Source organism: Myiozetetes cayanensis, unplaced genomic scaffold (assembly GCF_022539395.1).
Source record: "Myiozetetes cayanensis isolate MyiCay16 unplaced genomic scaffold, myiCay2020 scf12, whole genome shotgun sequence".
Classification (NCBI taxonomy): domain Eukaryota; kingdom Metazoa; phylum Chordata; class Aves; order Passeriformes; family Tyrannidae; genus Myiozetetes; species Myiozetetes cayanensis.
This window is the reverse complement of record NW_026086826.1, coordinates 24,958,698-24,983,240: the sequence shown is the minus strand read 5'-3', so window position 1 is coordinate 24,983,240 and position 24,543 is coordinate 24,958,698. Positions and strand designations below refer to the sequence as shown.

The 24,543-nt window shown below is 44.6% G+C and overlaps 1 protein-coding gene across 6 annotated transcripts in view; it reads left to right on the top strand.

The window, feature by feature from the left end:
- PRRC2C (proline rich coiled-coil 2C) overlaps positions 1-24,257 on the top strand; it is a 70,102-nt gene extending 45,845 nt beyond the window's left edge. For 3 of the 6 annotated variants that reach the window (XM_050306312.1, XM_050306313.1, XM_050306311.1), the window contains exons 23-34: positions 2,846-2,935; positions 4,625-4,726; positions 8,712-8,925; positions 9,716-9,919; positions 10,543-10,655; positions 11,200-11,336; positions 13,166-13,400; positions 13,818-13,925; positions 15,434-15,652; positions 17,587-17,690; positions 18,895-19,021; positions 22,374-24,257. In XM_050306312.1, the coding sequence (XP_050162269.1) occupies positions 2,846-2,935; positions 4,625-4,726; positions 8,712-8,925; positions 9,716-9,919; positions 10,543-10,655; positions 11,200-11,336; positions 13,166-13,400; positions 13,818-13,925; positions 15,434-15,652; positions 17,587-17,690; positions 18,895-19,021; positions 22,374-22,637 (1,917 nt within the window). In that variant the 3' untranslated portion in view covers positions 22,638-24,257. Of the gene's footprint in view, positions 1-2,845; positions 2,936-4,624; positions 4,727-8,711; positions 8,926-9,715; positions 9,920-10,542; positions 10,656-11,199; positions 11,337-13,165; positions 13,401-13,817; positions 13,926-15,433; positions 15,653-17,586; positions 17,691-18,894; positions 19,022-20,013; positions 20,251-22,373 lie in introns of all 6 variants that reach the window. The other 3 variants (XM_050306317.1, XM_050306314.1, XM_050306315.1) reach the window with 3 other exon arrangements.
- The last annotated feature ends 286 nt before the right edge of the window (positions 24,258-24,543 follow it).

Genomic DNA, 24,543 nt, shown 5'->3' with positions numbered 1-24,543 from the left:
TTGATGCTCTTTAACATCCTTCCCAGAGATGACTGCTCAGCTTCTAGGAAGGCACACTTGGGGTATTTGATGATTTAAATGTCTGTAAAAGCCAGCTGTCTCCTTTCAGAAGCTCTGTAAGAGGGCCCCATTCCAAAACAAACATGCAGGACTGTTTTACCTTAGAAACTATAAATATAACTCAGCTCCTACTGGGGAGAGGTTTGTTTAGAACACGAGTGTGATGCTCCAGAGCAATTGCAGCCGTTCCTCTTGGATTCTGCAGTGTTTTTGTAGTAAAGGCAATCTGATGTGGACATTTCTAAATTGAAAACACCCCTCACCCCTTGCCTTTCCCCACCTGTCCATGTCTAAAGATCTGAGGTTTCCAGATCCCAGGAGTGACAAATCCCTGGCTGTGGGCCCCAATGAACCATCTTCACAGGTAGTTGTGTCTTACAGAGATCGGGTCTAAAAGGACACAGGCTGTTTTTATGAATATCTTGAGTATCTTTCAAGCTGTAGTTTGGGTGATTCATGCAAATCAGGAGCAAATCAAATAGCTAATTAATCCTGTGGAATACTCTGATCCTTTCCAGCAAGGTCAACTCTGAGATCTACCTTGTCCTTTGTTCATCAGGTCACTTGAGGTTTTGTGATCTTCTTAAGAGAAAAGTAGGTAGTTATAAAAGGTTTGCCTGTTCTTTTCCTTCAGATATAAATAACTTGCAAATTACTCCAAAAAAAAGCATGAACAGCTTTTTGCTCTACCTGTTAGTAGTTTATAATGAATTAATCAGTTGGGGTTTTCAGTCAAAAAGTTCTACAAGAGAATCACTTTAATTGAATTACAAAAGCTTGTAGTGTTAAGCCATATCTAACAGATTCCTGGACTGAATGTACCAGGACATGAAGGATGTTATTAACTTACAGAGTGTGGAGTGGTGTTCTTACAGCTGAAGCATTGTCTGATCTGTGTGTTCAGCCTGCAGAACACCCTTAGAGGATGGATAGGATGCACTTTCGAGGGCACCAGAGCTGCTACACTGCTTTGGGATTAATTCTAGTGAAGAAGGGGTTTTTGTGCTGTGAGTTTGCAAAGTGAGAAAGCTGCCATTAGTCTTGATCTGATTTCTTTTGTAAGGAACTTTAGTGCTGAGACCCTGTAAAAACGGCATCCAAACCCTGAAGGAACTTTAACAATGTTCCAGTAGAAACGTCCTCTTTCTTAACACAGGAGCGCATCCTAAAAAAAAACAAGAAACCAGTTAATTAATTACCTCATTAGAAGGCCCTTGTGATTAAAGCAGCTTGGTGTGCTTGCTTTGTTTTATGCAATCTAAGGTTGCCTGTTGGAATTCGGTACAAATGTGCAACTTGCAGTTTGGTAGCTGGGATTGTGGGAAGCATCATATTCCTTGCATTTCACCAGTTTAACAAGTAAAGGGAGTAACTAAATGGAGAAAATAGTTCTCTGTTCTCTTCAGGAACACAAAAGTAAGTTGATGTTCATGTTGTGTCCTCTCTCACCCCGTTATGGTTTGGCTTGTCCTGGTCATTTACCAAAACGAGCTCATCCTTTTAAGGAAGATTCTTTGTTATTTGTCAGTATCTCAGTGCTTTAATTGCTTTTTAGGGAACGTTACTGTAGGCTTGAGGAGTAAATTGAGTGTGCACAGTTTTAATAACTTATTGTCATACCGGTTGGATACAATTAAACAAGCATTATGTAGGTTTTGCCTTCAATATCATTCTGTACTGGCAAGTCCAGGCACTCAGTAATAGTTCTGCTGCTAATTTGTCCTTCAGTTCCTTTGCAGTGTTTAGTTCTGAAGGGATGATAGAGCCTTTCCTGAGCTTCAGACGTGTCAAACTTTGCAGTTTGCAGTGCTTGGTAGAGAGCTAATCTTGGCCAGTCCAGGATCACACCATGTCTCTGTCACAATCTCTGGGTCAGGTTGTGCCAACACCTCTTTTCCTGTCCAGAACATGCTCAGTAGGTGACAGTGATGAGAACTGCAGACCAGTCCTGAGCAGGCTCACAGAAGTGCCAGTGCCCTCTGGGTTCACTGTTGGTCGTTCTCTGAGGGCTGGCAGTGTTCAAGGAGGCCCTTTCCTCGTATCTTCAACTTGTCACTGCCTGCAGCAGGGTCAGGACTGTGGACAGGAGGCTCCACTTCACTGTGACAGAGCAGCTTCAAGGAGAACCTCTGGGTAGCCTGGAAACCTCAGTCCTTTTGTTCTTTGAAGTCACTGCCCAGTGTAGAAGTCAGGAGGTAGCCTGCACCATCCAGAGAATCTTGAGACTTTCTGAGACAAGACTCAGAGGAAAAAAGAAAATTGTTTTGCAAATTGCAACCATCCTTTTGTGTTCTTTTTAATCTGGAGCGCCTTGCTTGTCATAGTAAGAAATTTCTGTATTTATTTAAAGCTACAGAAAGCTTTCAGCCAATATATTTTACTTTCAAAGTAGGCTAAAAGTGCCCACAGATGGCTAAAGCATCTTGGGTGACAAGTGATCAGTGGTTGCACCACCAGACTTCAGTATTAAAGTGCCCAGGCAGTACATTGCTCTGAATGTTCTTGCTTTACAGACTGTGTTTTGACTTGTCTCCAGATGTACATTGTGAGGTCATGAGGCAAACTGTAATCTCCCAAGAATTCTTCTGACCTCAGTAGCAAGTCAGCAATAAGGATTGCCAGACATGCCTTCTGAGAAAAAAAAAAAAAAGAAAAAAATGGTGTGAGGTTCTAATCTTCTGTTGCTTGGTGAACAGCTCCTGTGGGAAGGCTGCCACCTGTCCAAGAAATTTAAATCTTAATTTAGGTAAGGGAGATATTTTAATGGAATTGTTTTTCTTCACAGGAGTCTGTAACAGACTACACTACACCTTCTTCTCATCCTAACACAGTGGCTACTAGCACTACAAAAATGGAGGAGACTTTGGTGACGAACGTAAGTCTTATTGCAGTGATCATCTTGACTTTGAAGACAAGAAAATATTTTCACACTTCTTTAAAGCACCAAAAAAGTGCCTTCAGTAAACAAGTCAACAGGTTCCTTTCATGTGAACTAGCTCTGTGTTACCCAGTAATCTTGCTCTGAAGGACATTTGGGTTGATTAGTACCTGCTCATGAACTCTACAGGTATTTTCTTGTCTTTTGAACAATCACAGTGAGCTAAAGAGCACAGAAAGTGGAGATGTTCGCAGGGACAATTCTAAAAAAGCAAAGATAAGCATGATGAGGGAGTGTGTTCTTGGCAGCAGCTGGGACTTGACCCCTGGTACCAGTAGCAAAGTTCTGTAGCTGAGGTTGAAAAAAGGCTTTTACAAACAGGGCAGTTTTGAACTGTAGCCTGAAATCACAGCAACTGCACGTAAAGGGAGCAGCTGGATGGTCTGTGAAAGCAGACAGGAGGCTTTCAGGTGTTCAGCTGCTGGGGAGGTGAGATGTTTGCAGTCCTCAAAGCCAGTGATCCTGACTGTGTGAGCATGGCATAGTGATTGAGAGAGCCAGCTGGGTTGTGACTTGAGTGTGCTGGGACATCAGGGAGCTTGAATCTTGTGATTTTTGTTGCTTGAGTAGCAGAAATAGAATTAGCTGAGAGTCACACAGCCTGGGGAAAGAAGAATCATACAGTAGGATCTCAGTTTTTTATGAGGATGTCTTGTGAATTCCATCTGAAAATGCTTTTCAGCTTACTGCAGCATCATTTTGAAGCGTTACTGGTTGAACTTCTTACTCTTCTGCTGGCTGTTGTGGTAGTGTTGTGGTCTGTGCCTTTGGTGGTTAGTGTGCAAGACCGAATTCTTTTGTGTTAATGATATCCTATTCCTGTGGATGTGGGAGTTGAATTTCTAACACAGGAATTAAGGGACTCCTGGCCACAAAGGATCTGTGCCATCCCCTGCTTCAAAGCTTCAGTATCTGTCTTTTGGATTAGCCTTATCTCATCCAGTGGAAGGCCATTAGCTGTGCTAGGAATGGAGGAAGGAATGGCTAGAAGTAATAGAGTGGCCACTGCAGTATTTTTGATTCATTTCCTTTGAACCTTCTGGGAAATGCATTGGTGTTTTTGTAGGCAAAGATAGCAATAGCATGATGTCAAGTTTATTTCCCCAAGTATCACATCTTTCATCTTCTGAAAGAGAAAATAACCGAGTTCAAGTTATTGGATGGCAAATCTGGTTTAGTTTGTTTCATGGTCCTGTGACTTTGCAGGTCTATAAAAGCTTCCTCTTTTCACAAGCTACATCTCAGAACTCAAGGTCCTGAAGCCCCACGTACTGTATTGGTACAACAAAGGACAGATTTGGCTTGGGGAGGATTTTTGCGTATCAGTAAACTGAAATGGTACTGGAAATGAAATCCCAACACAGACGATTGGTGTTTGTTTATGCAGAGGACATGAACACCTTAGAACCTTAGTCTTCAACCTCTTAAAGAGATGAGAAGCATCTTGACACCTGCTGAAGGGCCTCTCCCTGCCTACCAAATTTTCACCTTATTTGATCAGAATCTCCCTGCCAAATGCTCAAGCCTTGAAGAAATTGTAGCTCACTTGATAAAGCTTGAGCTTTGCTTTCTGGGGCTTTTCTAGTAGACGTAGTTAGAATGTGATGTGTGTTGCCTGCCTTTCAGGTGCCCCTGCCCCACACCCTTCCCCTCCCTAGGAGGGAGACTTTACAACAGAGCTCCAGCCTAACTCCAGTTTCTCCCGCTACCGTCGACCTCACCCTCAAGGTATGTACCACACCCTCTAAGGGTCGTTTTCTTGCATGCAGGGGAAAAAGTTAATGGAGAACTTGCTGGTGAACCTTTTTTTTAGAGCCTTCCTTTGTTTCCTCTGCTGAACTGCTTTTGCATATAAATGGATGGCTGAAACACGAGACTCTATCGAAAGATGCATTTAAATTATAAATTTCTAACCCCGTTTTGCATTAACACTTGGCATCTCAACCAATCTTGGCTCCCACTGCCCTGAAAACCAAGATCCCAGTGTTTTAGCATTGTACCATGGTGCTCATGGCAGATCAGAATCCAGTGAGGATTTTTGAGAGTTTAGCTTAAAATAAGTTGCCTGGTTTGGTGTTAAGGGCTTTAAGGAGTTACTTGGTAAGCCGAGCTCGATTTGTTCTTGGCTGTAAGCTCTTGGTGCAGTGATGACGTGGTTTGGAGCTGGATGGCTCGAGTTCCAAATGGTGAAACGTAGTCGGTGTGTTGGTGTCTCTGAAGGGCAGTTAGATCGGGAGTAGGAACGTGTTTGGTTGTGTTATAAATGTTCTGTTGTTTCTGCTCTCCAGTGCGGAGCGAGTGTGTAGAATATTTTGAATAGTGTTTTCCTATTTTGTTAGGTTTTTGGACTGCATTGTATAACTCACTAACACAGAGTTGGGCTCTAGCTTTGCTACTGTATTTTTAGAAGTTGTTGGTCTTTTTCTTTTTTTTGGTGTCCTAGATCTGCTTTGTGATTGTGACTGCAGGTGACTGAACCAGTAGAAGCCTTGTTGGTGCTTCTTGTATTGAGGAAGAGTGATGCTTGAACTTAGTTTCTCTAAATTTTTAGAAGTAATTAAACTAGAGATTGGATGCAGAACTAACACTTTGGAGAGACTTGCCTGTCAATGCCAGTGAGATTTGTCTCACTGGTGTCATTTGACAACTGCTTGCTTATGTTCTCTACAGATGGTAGATATTAACGTCCTCTTGTTGAATCTTTGCTTTTCTTTTGTTAATGCTTCATTTCCTAAAAAGTATAACACCTTTCTAAAACAATAGACCAGCAGAAACGGAGAGAGGACTGGAGAGGGACAAGTAGTTTAACAAAACCTCAGTTTTCTGTTGCATTCTTGTGTAACAAGTTAGCATAATCTGACTTTCTGGCGTCTGAAAGCACTGTCTACGCTAGCAGTGTGAGTGTTTAGCAGCTGGAGGTCTGAATCACATGGGATACAGGTGGGAATGTTACTGCAAAGAGTGTGACAACATGCCATTGGGAAGCAAACTGTGGTGTTCGTGTCATTCATCCTGCAGTTTCTTTTTCTGCTGCTCTGGTGTTGGTGGTTTCTCAGTGGATGACAGGTTTTGGATGTGGGGTAACAAAAGATGTCAAAGATCCGTGTTTTGAGGCTACCTTGAAGAACCCTCTGAACAAAATCTTAACAGAAAAGCATTTGGAAACAGCTTCTCCCTGATTTCCTCATTCCAGCCACTGGAGCTCTACCTTCTGTTTACAAATGCTGAAGGCAATAAGCTTGTTTAGAAACACACACTGAGACTGTCACCTTCCCAACAGGCAATCTGGTCCAGGCAGAGCAGAGCTGTTCTTTGGCATCCTCTTCAGTATAATCCTTGCTTTTTTGAAAAGATACTTTTGGAGCAGGAGAGAGTAAAGCATTTCCTTCCTTCTCTTAAGAGAACAAAATCTCCAGGTCCTGCCTCCATAAATTCCTTGCACCTCCTCTTTCCTCCATCCCCTGTCACAGAGAACTGTCTGTGAAGAGACTCCGTGGGGAACTCAGCCATAATCATTCCCATTGCTTGGCATCATTCTCCATGGTTTGGTATAAGGTGCTCATATGGGAAGGCTTGTTGAGGTCTCACTTCCTTGGAGTGACTTTGCTAAAGACACCTTCACTCAGAGAGACATCCTCCTGAGGGCTTGGCTGGTAGGGCTATTGGTAGGTGAGGAAATGGACAAAAAGTCCAAAGCCATCTTAAACTGAGCTACCTGACCTTCCACGTTCTGAGGTTTCATCTGAGATTCCTGTGTAAGCATCTGGTCTGGAATCTGACACATTTTGACTTTCTGATCACTTAGACTTTGGTGTACTTTAGGATATGCACAGTGGGATTTATCTCCTGTGAAGGTTTCAGGTACTGGACCATTATTGCAGTGGATCAGCAATAAAGAGAAGCCTCAAACAACCACGATCTCCTCCTTTTTCCATAACTGATTGAGCAGTGAAATCACAGCTCCGTCCCCAGCCTCACTTAATTTAGAGCCTCTTACTCCTTCATGTCTGGTCTGTAGGTGGTGCTGCATAGACATTCCCAGTGTACCAATCCCTCTTGCATCTTTTTTTCTGGCTTAAGAAGGTAGAGGTTGTTGAGAAGCTCTCAGAAAGCAAAGCTGTTGGAAAACTCAGGGCTCTGTTATGTGCTCTGTGTACAACAAAATGCATTGTGTAGCTTTTACTATCAGTGGTTTCTCCAGGACATCATGAAACTCACTGAACGTTGCAGAAGTTTCTGTACCTCTGTTCACACATTCACAGGTACTTACTTTCTCTTAGTGCCAGTGCAGTTCACTTAAGCAACATAATTTACAGCAGGTTAGTAATAAATGGTGAAGTTTGCCCTGTCTGTAAGAATCAAAATCAATTTGGAGGAGAATGTGTAGGAGAAACAGGGAATGACTGCTGGGGAAGACGATCCCAACAATGAAATGAGGTGACTTGCCTCTGAAGGATTCAATGTGTAGCTGAGTTTTCCTCCCCACCTTTTACTCTCTTGAGGAATACAGAATTCCCATTTTTCACGTGGGTGTGTGTTGATACCCGTGACCCACTTCTTTTGATATTTCTCTGGTATGTTGTCACTTCTGAAGCATCCAGGCAAATAACCTCAGCCATCTTTGGCCTGTCTAGGCTGTGCCTAACTCATGTAAAGCAGGGTAGGTTGACAGTAGGACTTTCAGAGACTGCAGGTCCCAGTTAGGGGGGACTTTCTTGATGCAGGCAGTGAGGTCAGACATGTTGGTGAGTATTTGCCCCTTTATATGCACCATTAAGGCACCACCTGGCCTTGAGAAACTTAAAGTGAGTGATTCCAGCCTGCAGTATCCAGCTCTGCTGGCAAATTTTCGGTTTCAACTGGAGACAGCTGAATATTGAACAGAAATCCATGGAGCATGTTTGAGCCTTTAAATTAGGGAGTGTAGTCTGAGCATTAATATTTCCCTTTCAGTAGTCCCTCAGAAGTGTCTTAATTTAGATTCTGTATTGTGTGTCTAATGTAGCAATAATTAGATTTTATTGGCTGCAGTAAAACCATAGTTCTTTCCACTTCTGTTGGAATATAATTGTGTATAGAATATTTTAAGTTTCATCTCCCTTGCTGTGCAGACATAAGCTCATATTTATTACAGAAGCAGAGGAGCACGAAGCATTTTTAGCTTTAATATAAAGTGGCTTGCACAAGCTGTGCCAGCTCGTGATTGCTTCTTGAGCAGCAGTTGCTTTGGAAATCTAAACTTGACTACTGTCGTGTTTACTGAAGTGTGCATTAGATATTTTTGGTGGTTACTCAAAAGGGGATGGTTTACCCAGAAAGCAAGGGGCTGGTTCATTTGAATGGCCCAGGCGACCTGTAAGTAAAGGACTCAATGGAAATATTTGAGTCATTTCTTACCTTTCTTTTGCTTACTGTGTCTTTGCTCTTCATGTCAAACAAACCCAAGCCAGGTTAGTGTGAGTGAACCCCCTCTTGAGCATTGAGTGTTAAGATGATGAACTGTGCACGTGTGCAGTTGGAACAGATGATGAGCTCCAACTTCAGGCTGAATGCTTTTTGCATGAACAGAGTTGCACGACCACGGTGCCTGTTCAGAAAGAGGCTCGCATGAAGCCCAAGTTACCTTTAGAGTGACAAGAACTGTTAAGAGGAAGACTGCTTGACTAGTTGAAACTTCTTAATAAATAAGGGAATCTTATTTTCTTTTAAACAGATGGAGTCTGCACGCAAAGCGTGGGAGAATTCCCCGAACATGGGGGAGAAGAGTTCTCCGGTGACCTCGGCAGCCTCTCCCATCGCTGGTGGCAGTGGCGGCGGCAGCAGCAGCGGCAACACTGGGCCAAGCAGTGGCACCTACAGCTCCTTCTCTAGTGCATCAATGCCTCCTATCCCTGTGGCCTCAGTGACACCCACAACTTCGCTCTCAGGTACCCTGTGTCAAGGTCGTGGTGTCCTGTTGTTCCTTGTTCTTCAATGGATTGGATTCCCTTTGGAGTCGTTAAATGCAAAGCTCACAAGTTTTACATTAGTATGGAATGTCAGATCTGAACAGCAGCCTCCCAAATACCTTTTAAGTAACAAGGAAATACTTCACCTCTTTCACTTCAGTCAGCTGAAAATTATACAGAGATGTCTCTCTGCCTCTACTTATGTGGACTTGAAAGAGGAGGTGAACTTCTCTTGGCTGCCTTATTGGTTTCATTCTGTTCAGCTGAATGAAGGAAAGAGCGAAGTAGATTTTGGAGCAGAGGGTAGTTCTGATATCCAGCTAATTGCAACTTTCCTTTGTGCTTTTTTTTTGAGTTAAAGCCTCAAGAACTCATAATAAACCCCTGTCACAAAAGGCAGAGCAAATGTCCAGCTGCTCTTCACAAACAGTGCTGGTTGCCACCTTCGTTCTGGGCAGCAAACAAAAGATCCCTGCTTAAGTCTTCATGCCTTGGAATATGAGAATACATTCCCAAATCTCAGCTGAAGGGGTCTCTCAGCCAGGGGACTCAACCACTGCAGTGTTTTGTTGCATAACTAACCAAGATACCTCCTGCAGTACTTCTGTGGGCTCCTGTAGCTGAGAAGGGAAATACATTATGGTCGTTGGGTTTCAGTGTTTTTTACCAGTTGTGCTGGGCTTGCATAGCTGTCCCAAAACTTGGGCCACTGACCGGTGAGGCTTTGAAACATCTCTGACTGATGTGTCCCCTGCTTCTCCCCTCCAAGGAGCCGGAACTTACACCACCTCTTCACTGAGCACAAAGACTGCCAGCACCTCTGACCCTCCTAACATCTGTAAAGTGAAGCCCCAGCAGCTGCAGACAAGCAGCCTGGCATCTGCCAGTCACTTCTCCCAGCTGAGCTGCATGCCATCCCTCATTGCCCAGCAGCAGCAGAGTCCCCAGGTCTACGTGTCCCAGTCTGCAGCAGGTAATGGTGTCTGTGCCCGAGAAGCCACATATCTGCTTTTTTGGAGCTCTGAAGCTGCAGAGTTGAATTTAGTTCTCTGCAGTAAAGACAGAATGATGTCGAGCATTCTGTAGCAAATATTCACTAATTGTGTCTTGCTCTAAATCTGCAAGTTTGTCAGTAAGTACAAAAATAGTACCGTGATTGTTCATTGAGGAAAGTAAATTTGAGTCTCTTAATGCACCATTTTTCTGTTGCAGAATTGTAGATCAGTATTTAGGAGCAAGAATGATTATCTTGATTTCTTTCTTAAAATGCTACAGGAGTTTAGAATTGTGACAATTTTTCTTTAAAGAAAATCCTACATGAGTTAACCTAAATTACATGACACTGTAACATGTTCTTCCCACAAAATTGTGTGGGATTGAAGATGCCTATGTGAGATTGATAGGCTCTGAGGTGAATTGGAAAAGATACCAGAGCTGGTTGATCACCAACTCTCCAGTCGTGTTTGTTCTCCCAAGCTCTCTGGTAGCTGTCACACTGGGAAGTGGCTGCATGTCTAACTCTTGATGAAAACCTCTCTAGCAGAGAGATGTTTGGAATCAGGTACTAACTGTATTGCTCTTCCTGAGGTACTACAGCTCAAATCCCAGCATTTTACATGGATACAAGTCACCTGTTCAACACCCAACATGCACGTTTGGCACCACCTTCTCTGGCCCAACAGCAAGGCTTTCAACCCGGGCTTTCTCAGGTATTTGGGGATTTCCTCTTCTCTGTTTTCCCCTCCCTGTCCAAATTACCCTTAAAGTTCTATTGGGGAGGGTGGGACTAAAGACTTGGCAAAGAATGAGGTCATGCCTGCCCTTGCTCTTTCATTCTGGGGCACTCAGGTGGTGTTTGGTCTCTGCAGTTGCTGAGAATTAAAGCATTTGTCATGAAAGTTGAGAAAAGCAGCTTTCACTCACAGATCTGTGTGAAAGCACATACTCAGGGGGTGTTTGTGGTCATGTTAGGGCAGCCTTGCTCAGCTTTGGTAGCACAAAATGATATGCAATCTTGTGCAGTTGTTTTGTACACAAATCTAAATGATTCATCCAGTTTCTGCTGGTTATTCACAAGGAAAAGTGCAAAATTCAACTGGAAAGTAATTTTCTTAGTGGCAGCAGTATTATCTCTGCTTGCAGCCTTGGGATTTGACGCTCTCTGTTTACTTTTCATAATGCTGCACAAATCACATGTTGAACAGTAGCTTTTCTACATGGCTTTTTAATGGTATTTTTTTTTTTTTTATGCAGCCTGCTTCAGTTCAGCAGATCCCCATCCCCATCTATGCACCTCTGCAAGGACAGCACCAAGCTCAGCTCAGTTTAGGAGCAGCACCAGCTGTTTCCCAAGCCCAGGAGTTGTTCAATTCCTCCTTACAACCTTATAGGTAGGTAGGGTATGCAAATTTCTTTGAGTGGCAGAATTTATTGAACTCCATTCCCTGCAGACTTGTGTTCTATGCTCCACAGCTGCCTCATCTTCCTGTCTTCTCCAAAATCTCTCTTGTCTGTTTGTCTGAGAACTCTGTATGCAGATTGTGTGTCTATTCTGCTTGTAGAAATTATGCATGATAGTTGTATCTTTAGAAATCCAGGCTAAAAAGCTGAAAACATCAGTATTTCATACTAAGAGAACAGAAAAGTTCTATCCCTTTAATTCAACACTTTTCTAATCAAACCAACACTGGAGTCATGAAACACTTTGAAATCCTAGTTTGAACTCCTTAGATGGTAAAAACTTAATTTCAGATGTGTGGGGGTAGCTGGCTACGCTTCAGAACGTTTGTGTTTGCTACAAAAGATAATAGTAAGACCAGCATCTCTCAATTGGCATTGGTAGCCAGACTTCCACTGTAAGCCTTTCCAAAACTTCCTCGCACTTCCTATCAAAACTGACTCACAGCAGTGTTATTCTGACAAATGCTGCTGGTTTCACTTTGAGGAAGTTTCTTTGGAAGTTTAATTGGAGGGTTTTGCCTGGGCTGTAGAAAAAACTACTTGTTGCAATGTAGAAGACTGAAGCCACAGAAAGTTTTAATTAACTACATTTGTATCCTGACTTTGTGCTTGGCTGACTTTGTGGGACCAAATATTGCTTGTCCTGCCACAGCTGACAAAAGCTGTTGCAAACAGTTGGCTAATTGCAAAAGTACAGTCAGTTTGGCATGTGCTCCAGATTAAATAAATGCTTCTGGCAGAGGGGGATAAGCTTTGAGAGGTACAAGTTGCTGGTTTAAAAAAAAAAAACCCACACAGCAAAAAACCAAAAGTGAAAAATGGACAAAAGAAAAAACACTATTAAAAAATTCTGTCTACACTGAAGGCAATCCTCTGCATACAATCAGGAAAGATTTCTCCAGTGCTCAGAGGAGGACTGTAAGAGGGTTTTGAAGTTAAGGAAAGGTACAAATCAAAGCCAGTCCAGGTGTTGTAACCCAGGGGTTGTGTCAGACCCACACACGGCCACCACAGCAACAGATCAACGGGACCAGTGCTGTGCTCACACCAGATAATAAACTAGAAAATGTTTGTACATCAGGAACACTCTTCTCTGAGCCTCAGAACTTTGAGAGGAGACATTTAGTTAAAAAATCACGATTATTTGGATGGATACGTCAGATGGACTTAAGGCAACCTGTCCGTGGTGCTTTGCTGTACTGACTTTGGTCTTTGCTCTTTAACCAAACTGCAGCTTCCCCATGCTGATGACAAAGGCATTGGATATCTGGCTAAAATTAAAGGCTGTGTGTGGTCTCTTTTGAAACTGAAATGTTCATTTGGAAGCTACAATTGTCAGCATCCAGTGATTTAATCTGCAACTATTGAAAGTTGGACTGTGTGGAGTCAAGAGAACAAAGCAATTTATTTATGACTAAGTGGAGCTATTCACATGTGCTTCCCTGCCATCCTACCTTACAGCACATGAACAACTGACTGCTTCTGTATTTTACACTTAACTTATCCAAGAACTTTCAGCATGCACATGTAAATAGATAAATGTAATTTAGGATTTTAATAAAAAGCCTAATCGTGGCCTATAGTAGCATCTATTATATTCTGCACAGAGTAAATAGAATAAAACCCTTCCTTTCTCACGTGAAAATGTGTTCAGTGGAGCTAAGCATTCTGTTTAAAGAACATAAGCTGTGCTAATTTTTGGTGGCTCGTTGTTGAGCTCTGTCAGCATTTTTATGTTTGGTGCTTCAATCCCTTGCAGATCTCAGCAAGCTTTTATGCAGAGTGGTTTGTCTCAGCCATCACCAGTGGTTCTGTCTGGTACAGCCTTACACAACTTCCCAGCAGTCCAGCACCAGGAGCTTGCTAAGGCACAGTCCAGCCTGGCATTCCAGCAGACTTCCAACACCCAGCCTATCCCCATCCTGTATGAGCATCAGCTTGGTCAGGCCTCGGGACTGGGAGGCTCTCAGCTCATCGATACACACATTCTGCAGGTAGGAGATGCTCCCAAGGCAGGACTCGTGCAGTGGTTTGATACAGGACATCAGGATAAGCCCACCTGTGTGATAATAGTCAAGGTGACAGGAAAATTTTAACACTTGGAAGAGAATGTTCTTTTAATTTCATAAAGGTACTTTAGCATAATCTCTGAATTGAGGCCTGTTCCCCAAATGACAGGGCTCCTCACACTTCTGTCGTTAATTAGAGCTTCAGGTTGAGTTTCTGTTATGGTCGATGATAAAGGGCTATTCAACACCTGCAAATGAGAGTTTTATCACAAACTGAAACCCTCAGGTTGTCAACTCCCTGTGCTGTGGTTTCTGCTGCACTGGGTGTCCAGAGGGATGTCCCAAACTGCCTTGGAATCTCCTGAATGCTCTCAGGGTAATGGTGTCTCTTGCTGTCCCCAGGCCAGAGCTACACTCACTCAGGCTTCAAATCTCTACTCTGGGCAAGTTCAACAGCCTGGCCAGAGCAATTTCTACAACACTGCACAGTCTCCCAGTGCTCTCCAGCAGGTAAACTATGGCATGGTAAATTCCCTAAATTGTATTCTTCTTACAAGCATGTCATGCTGATGGTGTCTGTGGGGTGGGGGTAGAGGTGGGGGCTGAGAAATTCTTAATTCTTCCAAAATGCAAGAATTTCAAGTTAATGGCAAAGGAGAGCTACAGTAGCAGCCCTGAACCAACTGAGTGGCTGAGAAGTTGGATGGCCCATGGTTCATGTTGATCATTTGTCCCTGGCATCCTTCTCTTAAACAGTTCCTTTTCCAGTGATGGGCAGAGGTTTAATTGGCACAGTGGTGTTGCTGATGGATTGAGGCACATGCTGCCTTTGTGGGGGGAAGGTATCAGGGATGCTGAAAGGAGAGAGGGGTAAATTCCAGGTGCTTTGTGCAGCCTAAAGGTTGACCACCAGATCTCACTGAGAGGAAACCCCGTGATAACAAATGTGTAGAAAATAACTGAGAAGTCAGCAAGTAGGGGATGATACAGGGAAACAGCACAGCCAAGGCAGTAACCAGGACCCTGCATCAGGAGGTGTATAAAACACCTCCAGTGATTTTAAGGTTTTTTAATTCTTTTGTGAAAGAACTGTTAATTAGCTGTGTGCAAACATTGCCATGTTCACAGGACACTGTCTAATGGTTTCCATCTTCTGGTTCAGTTTTTTTATTTAAATGGCCTTAAGAAGCTTCTGAGGGACTGATTTATTATAATAGCCTACCTCATACACATGAAAAGTTGCCAAGACAAAAATGTAGAAGAGTCTTAAAAAATTGGATCCCTTCTATTGGAAATCTAGCATAAAGTTTTAAGTATCTTTTAGAAGGGTTAGTGATTATAATCTGTTCAGTCCTGGCTGTCTCTATACTTTTAATCTGTTATCCTGCAGAGCAGAATCCCAGTAAGCCTTTTTTCTAGGCATACTCAGAATCTAATTTTGCAGGTTGCGGATTGTCAGAGTAGGACATGCAGTGACTCCTGCCAGTCAGGCCACTGCTGTGGTATTTTCACATTTACCACTCTGTGGTGTTTTCAGCCCACAGCACTCTCTGTGAGTGCAAGCAAGGGACAGGATGCAGTTTGTTGGGGTTGTTTTTAACTTCAGACTGCTGGTTGTTGGAACTCCTGGAAAGTTAAATCTAGTTTTTATCCCAAACAGTGTCCTTTGATGACTAAAATTGTCTAAGTAAACAACTGAGCCAATCCAGTCCCCTCCTCAACTGGCTATTTCGTTCTGCTTTTGTTTTCTGAGTTAAATTTACTTCTTCATACAGTGAAATCATGTTCCAAGGATGGATATCATACAATTTTGTTTCTGAAAAGCAAAGACCCAAATGCCATTAGAATTGATTATAAAGGCAGAGCGAACAATAAATTAACTTATTTACTTGCAGCTCTCTGGGTAAATGTATGAACTCATTAAGCCTTGAATAAAATTGAAGTTGTAGAGCTACTAATGAAAGTTCAATAATGCCCTTTGTGTCTGTGTTACTGGTGATTCTCTGTGTTCTTTCCAGGTGACGGTACCTCTGCCGGGATCCCAGATCTCTTTGCCCAACTTCGGCTCCACGGCACAGCCGCTGATCGCCCTGCCCCAGTCCTTGCAGCCCCCCCTGCAGCACACCCCGCCACAGGCCCCGGCCCAGAACCTCAGCAGGCCCGCACAAGTGACCCAGCCCTTCCGAGGATTGATCCCAGCGGGAACTCAGCACAGCATGATCGCTGCCACTGGAAAGGTAACAGCCGAACAGATTGTTGGGAAGCACAGCCGTGTGCAGGTTTATACAACCAGCACGTTGACTGACATCTAAAAATCTGCCTCCAAACGGTAGGGAGGGGAAGGCAGGAAAGCCAGGCAATGTTAGTGCCTCAGGGCCTGGGTCTGTGTGGTTTGTGAAGGGTTAGCCAAGGGTTTGTGGCCAACTTGTTCCTGATCCATTCACACTGCAGGAATACCTGGTTTGAGTGACTTTGTGGACCAGGAGGGCATTCCATGTGGAAGCCATGTAGGAAATGGTGCTGAACCATTGTTAGAGCAGCTGGCAAACAGCGTGACTGTCAGGGCTGGTGTCTCGTTCTGGTCATGCTTGTGTTTGTTGCTTTGTTTCTGGACTCACACCAGAGCAAGTTGTGAGGGAGTTCAAGAGCTTCCAGTGCAACAAAATGGAGTTTTGGGGGCTTCAATGGACTCTGATCAGTTCTGACCTTAAACCAGAATTAAATTGAGTAAACTGCATATTATAAATGTAGCAATTTATGCAAGACAGAACCTTTGATATGTAATTAAAAAAGAAAGCTGATCTGGCAGCCAAGGAAAACTGAGTGACTGCTCTAGTAAGAAAATAGCACTGAAACAGTACAAGAAACTTGAATATCTAGGGGGGAAACTGCTAAGGTAGTTGCCAGTGAAGACATGCATGGAGCTGGCTTGCAATCACAGGGTCTCTTGTCTTAGATGGAATCACAGATTTACAGGCACTTGGGATTTTTGGATAGTGTGCAGCACAAGACAGTTGCAGTAAACTCACAGGTGAGCAGTGGGTGATACCTTAGCTGAGTTCATGTCCAGAGTTTTCTGTCAGGTACAGCAAGGTCTTTCCCCACCTCAGGGAGTAATCTGCCTCTGGAGCTGCACCTGAAATCCCTGCAGCCTGTGGCCTAGATTTTAGGGTGCTCTCGAGTACAAAATGTTCCAGAGATCTACAGCTGTGATAAGAAAATCCTGTCTGGAGCGTTAATTCCATGTCTTGGGCAGTAACGGCACCCAGAGTTGGAGATCACCCCGATGAAGTGTTCAGCCTGTCACCCCCACAGTGTATGTGGTGATTGGGGCACCGGGCACTTTTCCAGCTTGATGGGATCTGGCCAAATCTTTCCACCTCTGTGGTTGTTATGAGCCCACCTTGCAAGCAGCAGCGTGTTTGTTGCCACAGTTGTCATTGGAAAATGATCCCTCGTTTCAGCAAAAAATGAGGAAGAGCTGCAGCGGGTTGGTGTCCTTAGATGACTCTCCTGCTCTGCTCTAAGGGTTCCATCATGTTCCTGCTAAAGAAAGCTTAAAACAGCCTCTCATTTTTAACTAATTTATTGTTACTGTAATGCTTCATGACCCTGTGTGGAAATACAGTATTGCAGAGACTTAATTTACTTTGTTCAGTGTATCTGCAATATAGCATGCAAGATTCATTGCTCCAGTTAGTCTGCAGATCTTTTTTCCTTGAATGACAGCTCCATTTTTGCTGTACTTTGGTTTTTTTTTTTAATAGAACTGGACTACTTTATGGCATTTTTCTTTTCAGCATTTTTCAGGTTTACTGCTAAATATTTTCATATGGTTCCTGAGATGGGAATCTCAGATAATGAGATTTAAACTCCAGACATGTCTTTTTTTTTTTTTTTTTAGAGCCAAGTAGATGAAATGACTCTCAAATCCCCTTTCCTTATGCAGGAGGATCAAGTTAGAAAGCCACTACCAAGTGCCAGATAGTGCAGGAAAATTGTACACAGGGGTGCTTGTGGTGCTGGGCTTGCCCTAATTATCAGAGGCCATTCTGCAGTGAGGCTTTCATCTCCACTTAAATTACCTGTTTTCCTTGAGGTAAGCTAACAGCTGCTTAGCAAACCTCATTTTTTTAATTAGAATTAACATGTCAGTTGCTGTGTTTTTCAGATATCAGAAATGGACCTGAAGGCCTTTGGAGGTGGCATTGATGTTAAACCTGGAACACCACCAGTTACTGGCAGAAGTACTACTCCAACCTCCAGTCCCTTCCGGTAAATCTGCCTTAAGCTCAAAATTCCTTGAAATCAGAGCTAGAAAATGTACCTAGTCATGCATGAGCAGCCAGTTGTGAAAGGTATGAGGTGAGGGGCCACTGATAAAAAATACAGTGCTTAAATCTTAGCTTACAAGCAGCATTCCAGTAGGTCATCACATCACTCAAGTGCAGAGCTCTGAAGGAAAATGTGAAAAACATTTTTTGATTAAATGAAACTAAACACATCACGTGGAATGACCTGGGACTGTACCAGTAGGGCACTGAAGTGGCAGGGAACATGGACCTTGGGATGAACTCTAAGTTTATCTTAATTGTGGCCTTCTAAGTAAAAGCACCTGAAGGCTTGGACAGCAGCTGTGGCAGCAGTTCTGTTTAAAGGGGTAGGGGTTGTTGCAAGATCCACAGGCTTCTCACAAGTGACAATAGTAAGCTAGACAGCCTCCATCAAGCTTACACAGTGCTGGGGTGTGTGGAGCTCAGCTGGTGGCCCTGCCACTGGTGCCCCACTGCTCACTTTACCTTGAGTAACTCTATCACCCACAGCTGCCTGGGAGCTCTGCAGCTCAAGCTCTGTTTCCTAAGTAGGCTGTTCAGCCCTTCTTTTCTCTGAGGGCTGTTTGCTGCCCTGCCCCCAGAAAATCTTCCAAACTTCATGTAATTCATGGTGATTCAACACCTTGGAAGTTTTAATGGAGGGTCACGTTCTTGGCCAAGTAAAACAGGCGGGGGGAGCATTTTCTGTGGATTCTTGAAATCTGTTCAAGTGCATTTTGGAAGGTTTGACAACAGGTCAGAGTGGAAGCAGCTGCATATGTTCACTGCCTGTTGTGACAAGCTCTGAACTTGCCACAGTAGAGCAAACAGTGTGAAGGGGCAGGACTGAGTGTCAGCCAGCAGGGATGGGAAGGGGAACACACTTTTCTAACCTCAGTATTTGTGTTGTGAATGCTTTGGGGAAAGGTCTCTTTCACACAGATATACCCTGGAATCTTTCCATATCCAGAATATTTCTGATTATGGTTTCTCCTTGTATTCCAAAGTTCTGAGTTTGTTTGCATATAGATGAAGCTTCACACCAGCTTCTCTAAGAGATTTATTTTTTTTTACCCCTCCAGTGTTGAATTTCTAGTTGTAACTAAAGGCAGAAACATCCTCTGAATGAAAGCAGTGTGATTTCTAACTGGAGTTCTTCCCCTTAGGGCCAGTTCTACAAGTCCTAACAATCAGTCCAATAAAATGAACAGCATTGTATACCAGAAGCAGTTCCAGTCAGCAGCTGCTGCTGTGAGAATGACACAGCCATTTCCTGCACAATTTGCACCCCAGGTAGGTGATTCGTGGCTTCCTACAAACACATTTTTTTTCTCTATATGATCTGGTGACTGACTTGACTGTGTCTCCTCAGGCTTTATCGTGGAGAGATACAAAATGGCATCCTTAAAATGAAATGGCGTGAGACAGCTGATTTCAAAGCAAAAAAGTACTTCTCTCTTATCCTGCTCACTAGTAATGCTGATTGTGTGGTGTTTGAGTTCTGTGCCCGCTGAGGAATTCAGTCCAAGTTGTGAATGATGTAGAACAGTGTTCTGGCTTCCCCAGGCAGCTGTAATGCCCCTCGTCCTGCAAAAACAGGTCATTTGGTTGGGGAAGGGGAGGAGCTTCGTGTCTCAGAAGGGTCCCAGTGCACATTTTAAATGTTTAAAGACAAAGCAGATTTGCAGCTCTGAAGTACTGAAGGAGCAGTTCAGGCTGGAAAAGATCTCTGAGGTCAGACAGTCCATACAAGGCAGGGCTGATGGCAAAGGGTTTGATTTGCTTTGGCATTCCAGGGAGCACAACTCACAAGGGTGGTGCATCCCTCTTACAGGTGTCTCTAACCAGGCTGCTAGGGAAATGTAGCCTAGCAGCTAAAAAATGTAGGATATTTCTGTCTTTCTTTTAGCACTTGGAGTGTTGGACTGCAGGACTTGTGGATTTGATTTCTGGATTGCCACTAGCAGAAACTACATCACCTTTTCTGGGCCTGTCCTTCTCTAGTGGCTCCTCCACTGCCTTGTGAGGGTCTTCTCCAGGGTCTTCTCCCTTGTTACACACTGGGTTGAAGTTGTTGGTGCTGCTTCCAGGCACAGCAGCACTGCAGGGCTGGCTTTTTCTTGGAGTTCAAGCGTGGCTTTTCCTAACAAAAAGGCCTGTTTTCTTGGCATTAGCTTCATAGCAGAGCAGCAGCTTTCCCCCCTTTAAGGTAATGCCAACGTGCAACCTGGTTGGCGATTTTCTAATGGAGAACTGTCTCTTCTTGTTGTTTTTCCCCCACTTAGATCCTCTCTCAGCCTAACCTGCTCCCTCCATTGGTAGGAGCCCCATATACTAACACCTTCCCAGCGCCTGTTCAGAGGCTGCCAGTAGCACTGCATAGTCAGATGCCGTCTCAGATGACCACAGGCCTTATGAGCCACCCTCAGTTACCACGTGTGGCCAGAGGTCCTTGTGGATCAGTACCTGGAGCCAGAGGCAGTCAGGCCCAGGCTGCGCTGAAGGCTGAACGAGACGTGAAGGTCAGTATGTGAACAGCAGAGCTGCTGCCACCAGCTCAGTCTGACAGCTCTAGGGCAGGGACGTGTCTGCAAATCAGGGCTTCAGGAAAAGGCCTCTGGACACAAAGCTGGGCTTTTAAGGGCTGAACACAGACCTTCTTTCAGCCCTGTTGTTCATCTTGTAGGGAGCTTCCTTTCTCAGGTGGTCCTGTCCTCGCAGCTGTAGACCTGCAACTGCTGTCCGAGGCAATGTGACGATGAGGTGTCAAGAGCCTGGATTTTTTTTTGAATGGGCAATAAAGCCTCACCCCTGGCTGTTGCCTGTCATTTCACACCCCAGCTCTCAGCAGCACTGTGGACTGTGGACGCTCCTGTTCCAGCCAGCCTCCCTGCTTGGGGACTCTGAAGAGTCGTTTCCCGGTGGTTTGGAATGCCTGTGGTTAATTCTCTGTGGAAGAATGCAGTACATGGAGCACTGCACAGAACAGGGGGCTGCATTTCAGTGGCAGGTGATGACAGTCACCAGACTTGTTACAGCACTTCGGGACCCTTCAGGTCGAGGCAAATTCTTCTTCCCAAGGCAGCTGCAGTGTGGGACATCTGTAGGGACACCATTGGACACTCAGCCTATTTGCTGCAGAGTGAGTTGCTTGAGTAGATGGTACTGAGGAGCTCCTTCATCTACTGCCATTCACTGTAACACATGCACTGTTGTATAAAAGCAAGAGAATGTGGTGTTCCTGGTTATGCATGGCTGTAGGAGAATTCATTGCCCCTTAAACTGTAGGTAGTTGGTCCATTTAGTTTCTACCATCAGTTCATGCAAAGACTTACCAGGTGATGCTTAGTGTGTTGTCCTGGCTCTGTCTTGTCAATTGAATCTGGCCAGTCTCAGCAAATATTAATACACAGTTCTGCTTTCCTGAGCCTCTCTGCAAACACTGTGGAAAGGAGTGAGAGTTACTCTGTCACACTTGGTTACTTGTGATCAAGTCATCCAGCCTTAACCTCAGGGGATGGCTCAAATCTGGGCTAAAGATTTCAGGTGTCCACCTGGCTCCAGTAAAATGAGGCTGTTGCTGCAGTCTTGCACACCAGAGTTCACAGGTTTGTTTTCTGTTCTGTTGCTGCTTGAGTTACTTGGAGCAACTACACAGTGTGAGAGCCAAGGTCTCTTGTTCCAGGCTTTTGCTGTTTTGTCCTCCCCCTGTTGTTGTGTCTGTGTTTCCCAACTCCATTTTCTGAAAAAAAAAACCCAACATAAAATACTTGGAGAGGTACATGGCTTAGTGCCTGTAGTGCAGTTGGGGTTCCTTGTGTTAAGATACACCTTTTTAATTTAAGAAAAGGTGTTTGACTGCATTGGGCTTCATTGTGCAGCTTCTGAAAGATTGAACTCTGGAACTCCTGCTTTGCCCAAGTGTGGGCAGGAAAGCCAAGTGCTTGGTGTGAAGGGTCTGGTCTGCACAGGGGAACTGGAACATGTCACAGGGCAGGGTTACTGGCCGGATTCAGAGGAGAGATTTGAAGGAAGCCAGGCAGTAATTTGTGCTGCCTGGGATGAGTGCCTGCTTGGAGTGGGAGAAGATAAGGCTTCAGCTTACATATAACACAGCCTTGTTCTCTTGCATCCCCACTGCAGCCTGAAGTCTGTGTTCAGAGCCACAGGAGAGGGAAAATCTGTGTGCTCAGAGCAGGTCGTGGTGCTGTGAGAGCCCCTGCACTCCGAGGTGCAGGAGCAGGGACAGCTGGAGTGCCCTGGGAGTGTCCTGCACACACCCTCGTCTGACCTGTGCTGAGGGGGGAGCTGCAGTTGGAGCCTGCTGGCAGCACTGTTTATACTTCTGCAACAGTAGTGGCGTAAAAAGATGTTAGATAATGCTTCAGACCCTTGTTCTTGATCCTCTTTTCCTGGGGGCAGGATTAGGAAGAGGAAGGGAAGCCTAGGCACAAAGTTAAGCTACTGCTGAGGAGCCAAGCACCCATGGTGACATCTGGAAAGCAACTGGATGGACAGTGCCTTTCTAGGAAAGTCTGGCCACTGTGGTCAGTCCTTTCCCTTTTGTTTAGGAAATACTTTTGTGAAGTCACTCTTATTCCAGTGCGCTCTCTCTTCAGTAAACTTATTTTCTCCCTCTCTTAAGGCAAAGCAGAGAGCAGAGGTACTTCAGTCCACCCAGAGATTCTTTTCTGAGCAGCAGCAGCAACAGAGCAAACCCATAGGAGGCAAAGCCCAGAAAGTGGAGGAGAACGGGAGCAAAGCCCCCGAGGCAATTGCTGACTCCTCAGGAGTCTGCCAGGACAAAACAGAGGAGAAGCCCACGCCTGCACCCGCTGCCACACCGAAACCTGTCAGAACTGGACCAATCAAACCTCAGGCAATCAAAACCGAGGAAACTAAATCTTAGAGGCTGTGTTCCCGTGGAGGGGGGAGAGGGGAGGGTGGGCGAGGTGTCAGCAGCATGAGTTTGTGGCCTGAAGGCCGAGGCAGCAGCCTGCTCTCCCTGGGGGCTCCGAGCAGCCTGAAGGGGTCGGGAGCCATCAGCAGTTCCAGGTGCAAAGTGCTGGGTGCCCAGCTGAGCTCCTGGGCTCTGGGGGCTCGTGTCTCCTCTCTCAGCATGAAGGCTGCTCTGTGTGCACGTTCCACACGTGCGCGTGGTTTGGCTTACACACCTTCTGCTTCCCACAGTGAGAAACACGGAGAAGTGGCAACGGCAGGGAAGAAGGTGGTGGGGAGGCATGTTCCTGGCTGACACGATGACTTCTCTTATTTTCTTCAGGCTCTGATCTTCAGCTGCTATTTATCTTTTTATAAACCCATGAGTAGGAGAACATGCAGTTCTGAAGATGGTGCTGGGCCAAGTAATGTGTGTTAAGTTTTTAGTGACTTAAGAAGCTTCTATCTTGTAACAAACAGAGGGATCCATGGCTGGCGACATTGCCTTGGCCACGTGAGGTCAAACCTCACGTAACACAGTGATGCTGGTGGTGTTGGATTTCCCTCTGGAGGCAGTGCTTTGCTGGCTGCTGCTGCTTGGATGACAATATTCTGCATTTAGATCACCATATGAAAACGCTACTTGGCCACCTGTGTCCTCTCCACCCGCTGCCCCCTCAGTGGCTCTCAGCCCTGGAGTTGAAAGGTTCGTTGCATCGATAGTCAGGTTTGTTCCGTTCACCCCTGTCCAGGTGTCTTTCTATGATGCGAGTGGTCTCTAAACGGTTCCAGTTTCTGTCTGTGATCCAGCAACGAGCACTTACACTGTGCCACGAGAATTACAGAAACCTTACTGATTAACGAGAGTTTATCTCAAAGGTGCATTTTCATATCAGAGCTGAGTCGCACCACCTCCTTGCCCACAGTGTGCTGGAAAGTAGAATCAAGTCAAATAAATGCCTTTTTAATTGTATCCTCTAGTATTCTAGCTGTAGGACAGTACTGTATGATACTTCTGTGAATGTAAGATATCCTGTACCTGCTTATGATATGTAGTAGTGACTGTGCTATACTGGAGCTGTTTTTAATAATGTTATTCTAGAGGTTTTTTTTCCAGACAATGATTGAAAAAGCTAATAAAAAGCACCAGGTACCACATCAGTAGCAGAATTTGCTGGTTTTTTCTGGGATTTTTTTTCTTTTTTTTCCTTTTTTTTTTTTTTTTTTTTTTACATTTTTTGGAAGGAAGAGTTGAAAGTCTAATGTGTATAATTTTGTTCAAATGACTGCAGAAGCTGGAAAGGCTGTTGCTGCTATTGATGCCTAGTGAATTGCTATTGGTTATCTTTTTATATAAATATATATATAATTTGAATTTTTGGAAACTCTAGCTGTGATGTCAACTTTGGAAAAAAGTATCCCACTTGTAGTGTGAGTTGGCATTGTACAGAAATTAACAGCCATATTGGTCTAGAAATGTTAAACTTAATTTTTTTTCCATTTGTACAGGGGTAACGCACTGTATGAAATATGTACGGTCTTATTTACATGGGTTTGATTACAGAAACTAATAAAGTATTCTCTAAATAAAGCCCCGGGTGCTCTGTGATTGGTGCAGCGCTGCAGGATGTGACGGGAGCGCACGGACACGGACACGGGTGTGCCGAGGGGAAGCAGGAGGAAAGCATTGGAACAGCTCCTTGCTGTGCCCCCAGCACTGCCACGCTCCCTCTGCAGTGAAGGTCTCTCAGGATGTGGCTTCCATCTCTCCATGGAAGGAGCCTGATGGGTGTGGTTGCCACATATTCCAATCTCCAGCGTTTCCTGGCACTGGTTGTTCCCCGGGGAGGAGCAGAGGAGAGCAGGATGTCCCCGGC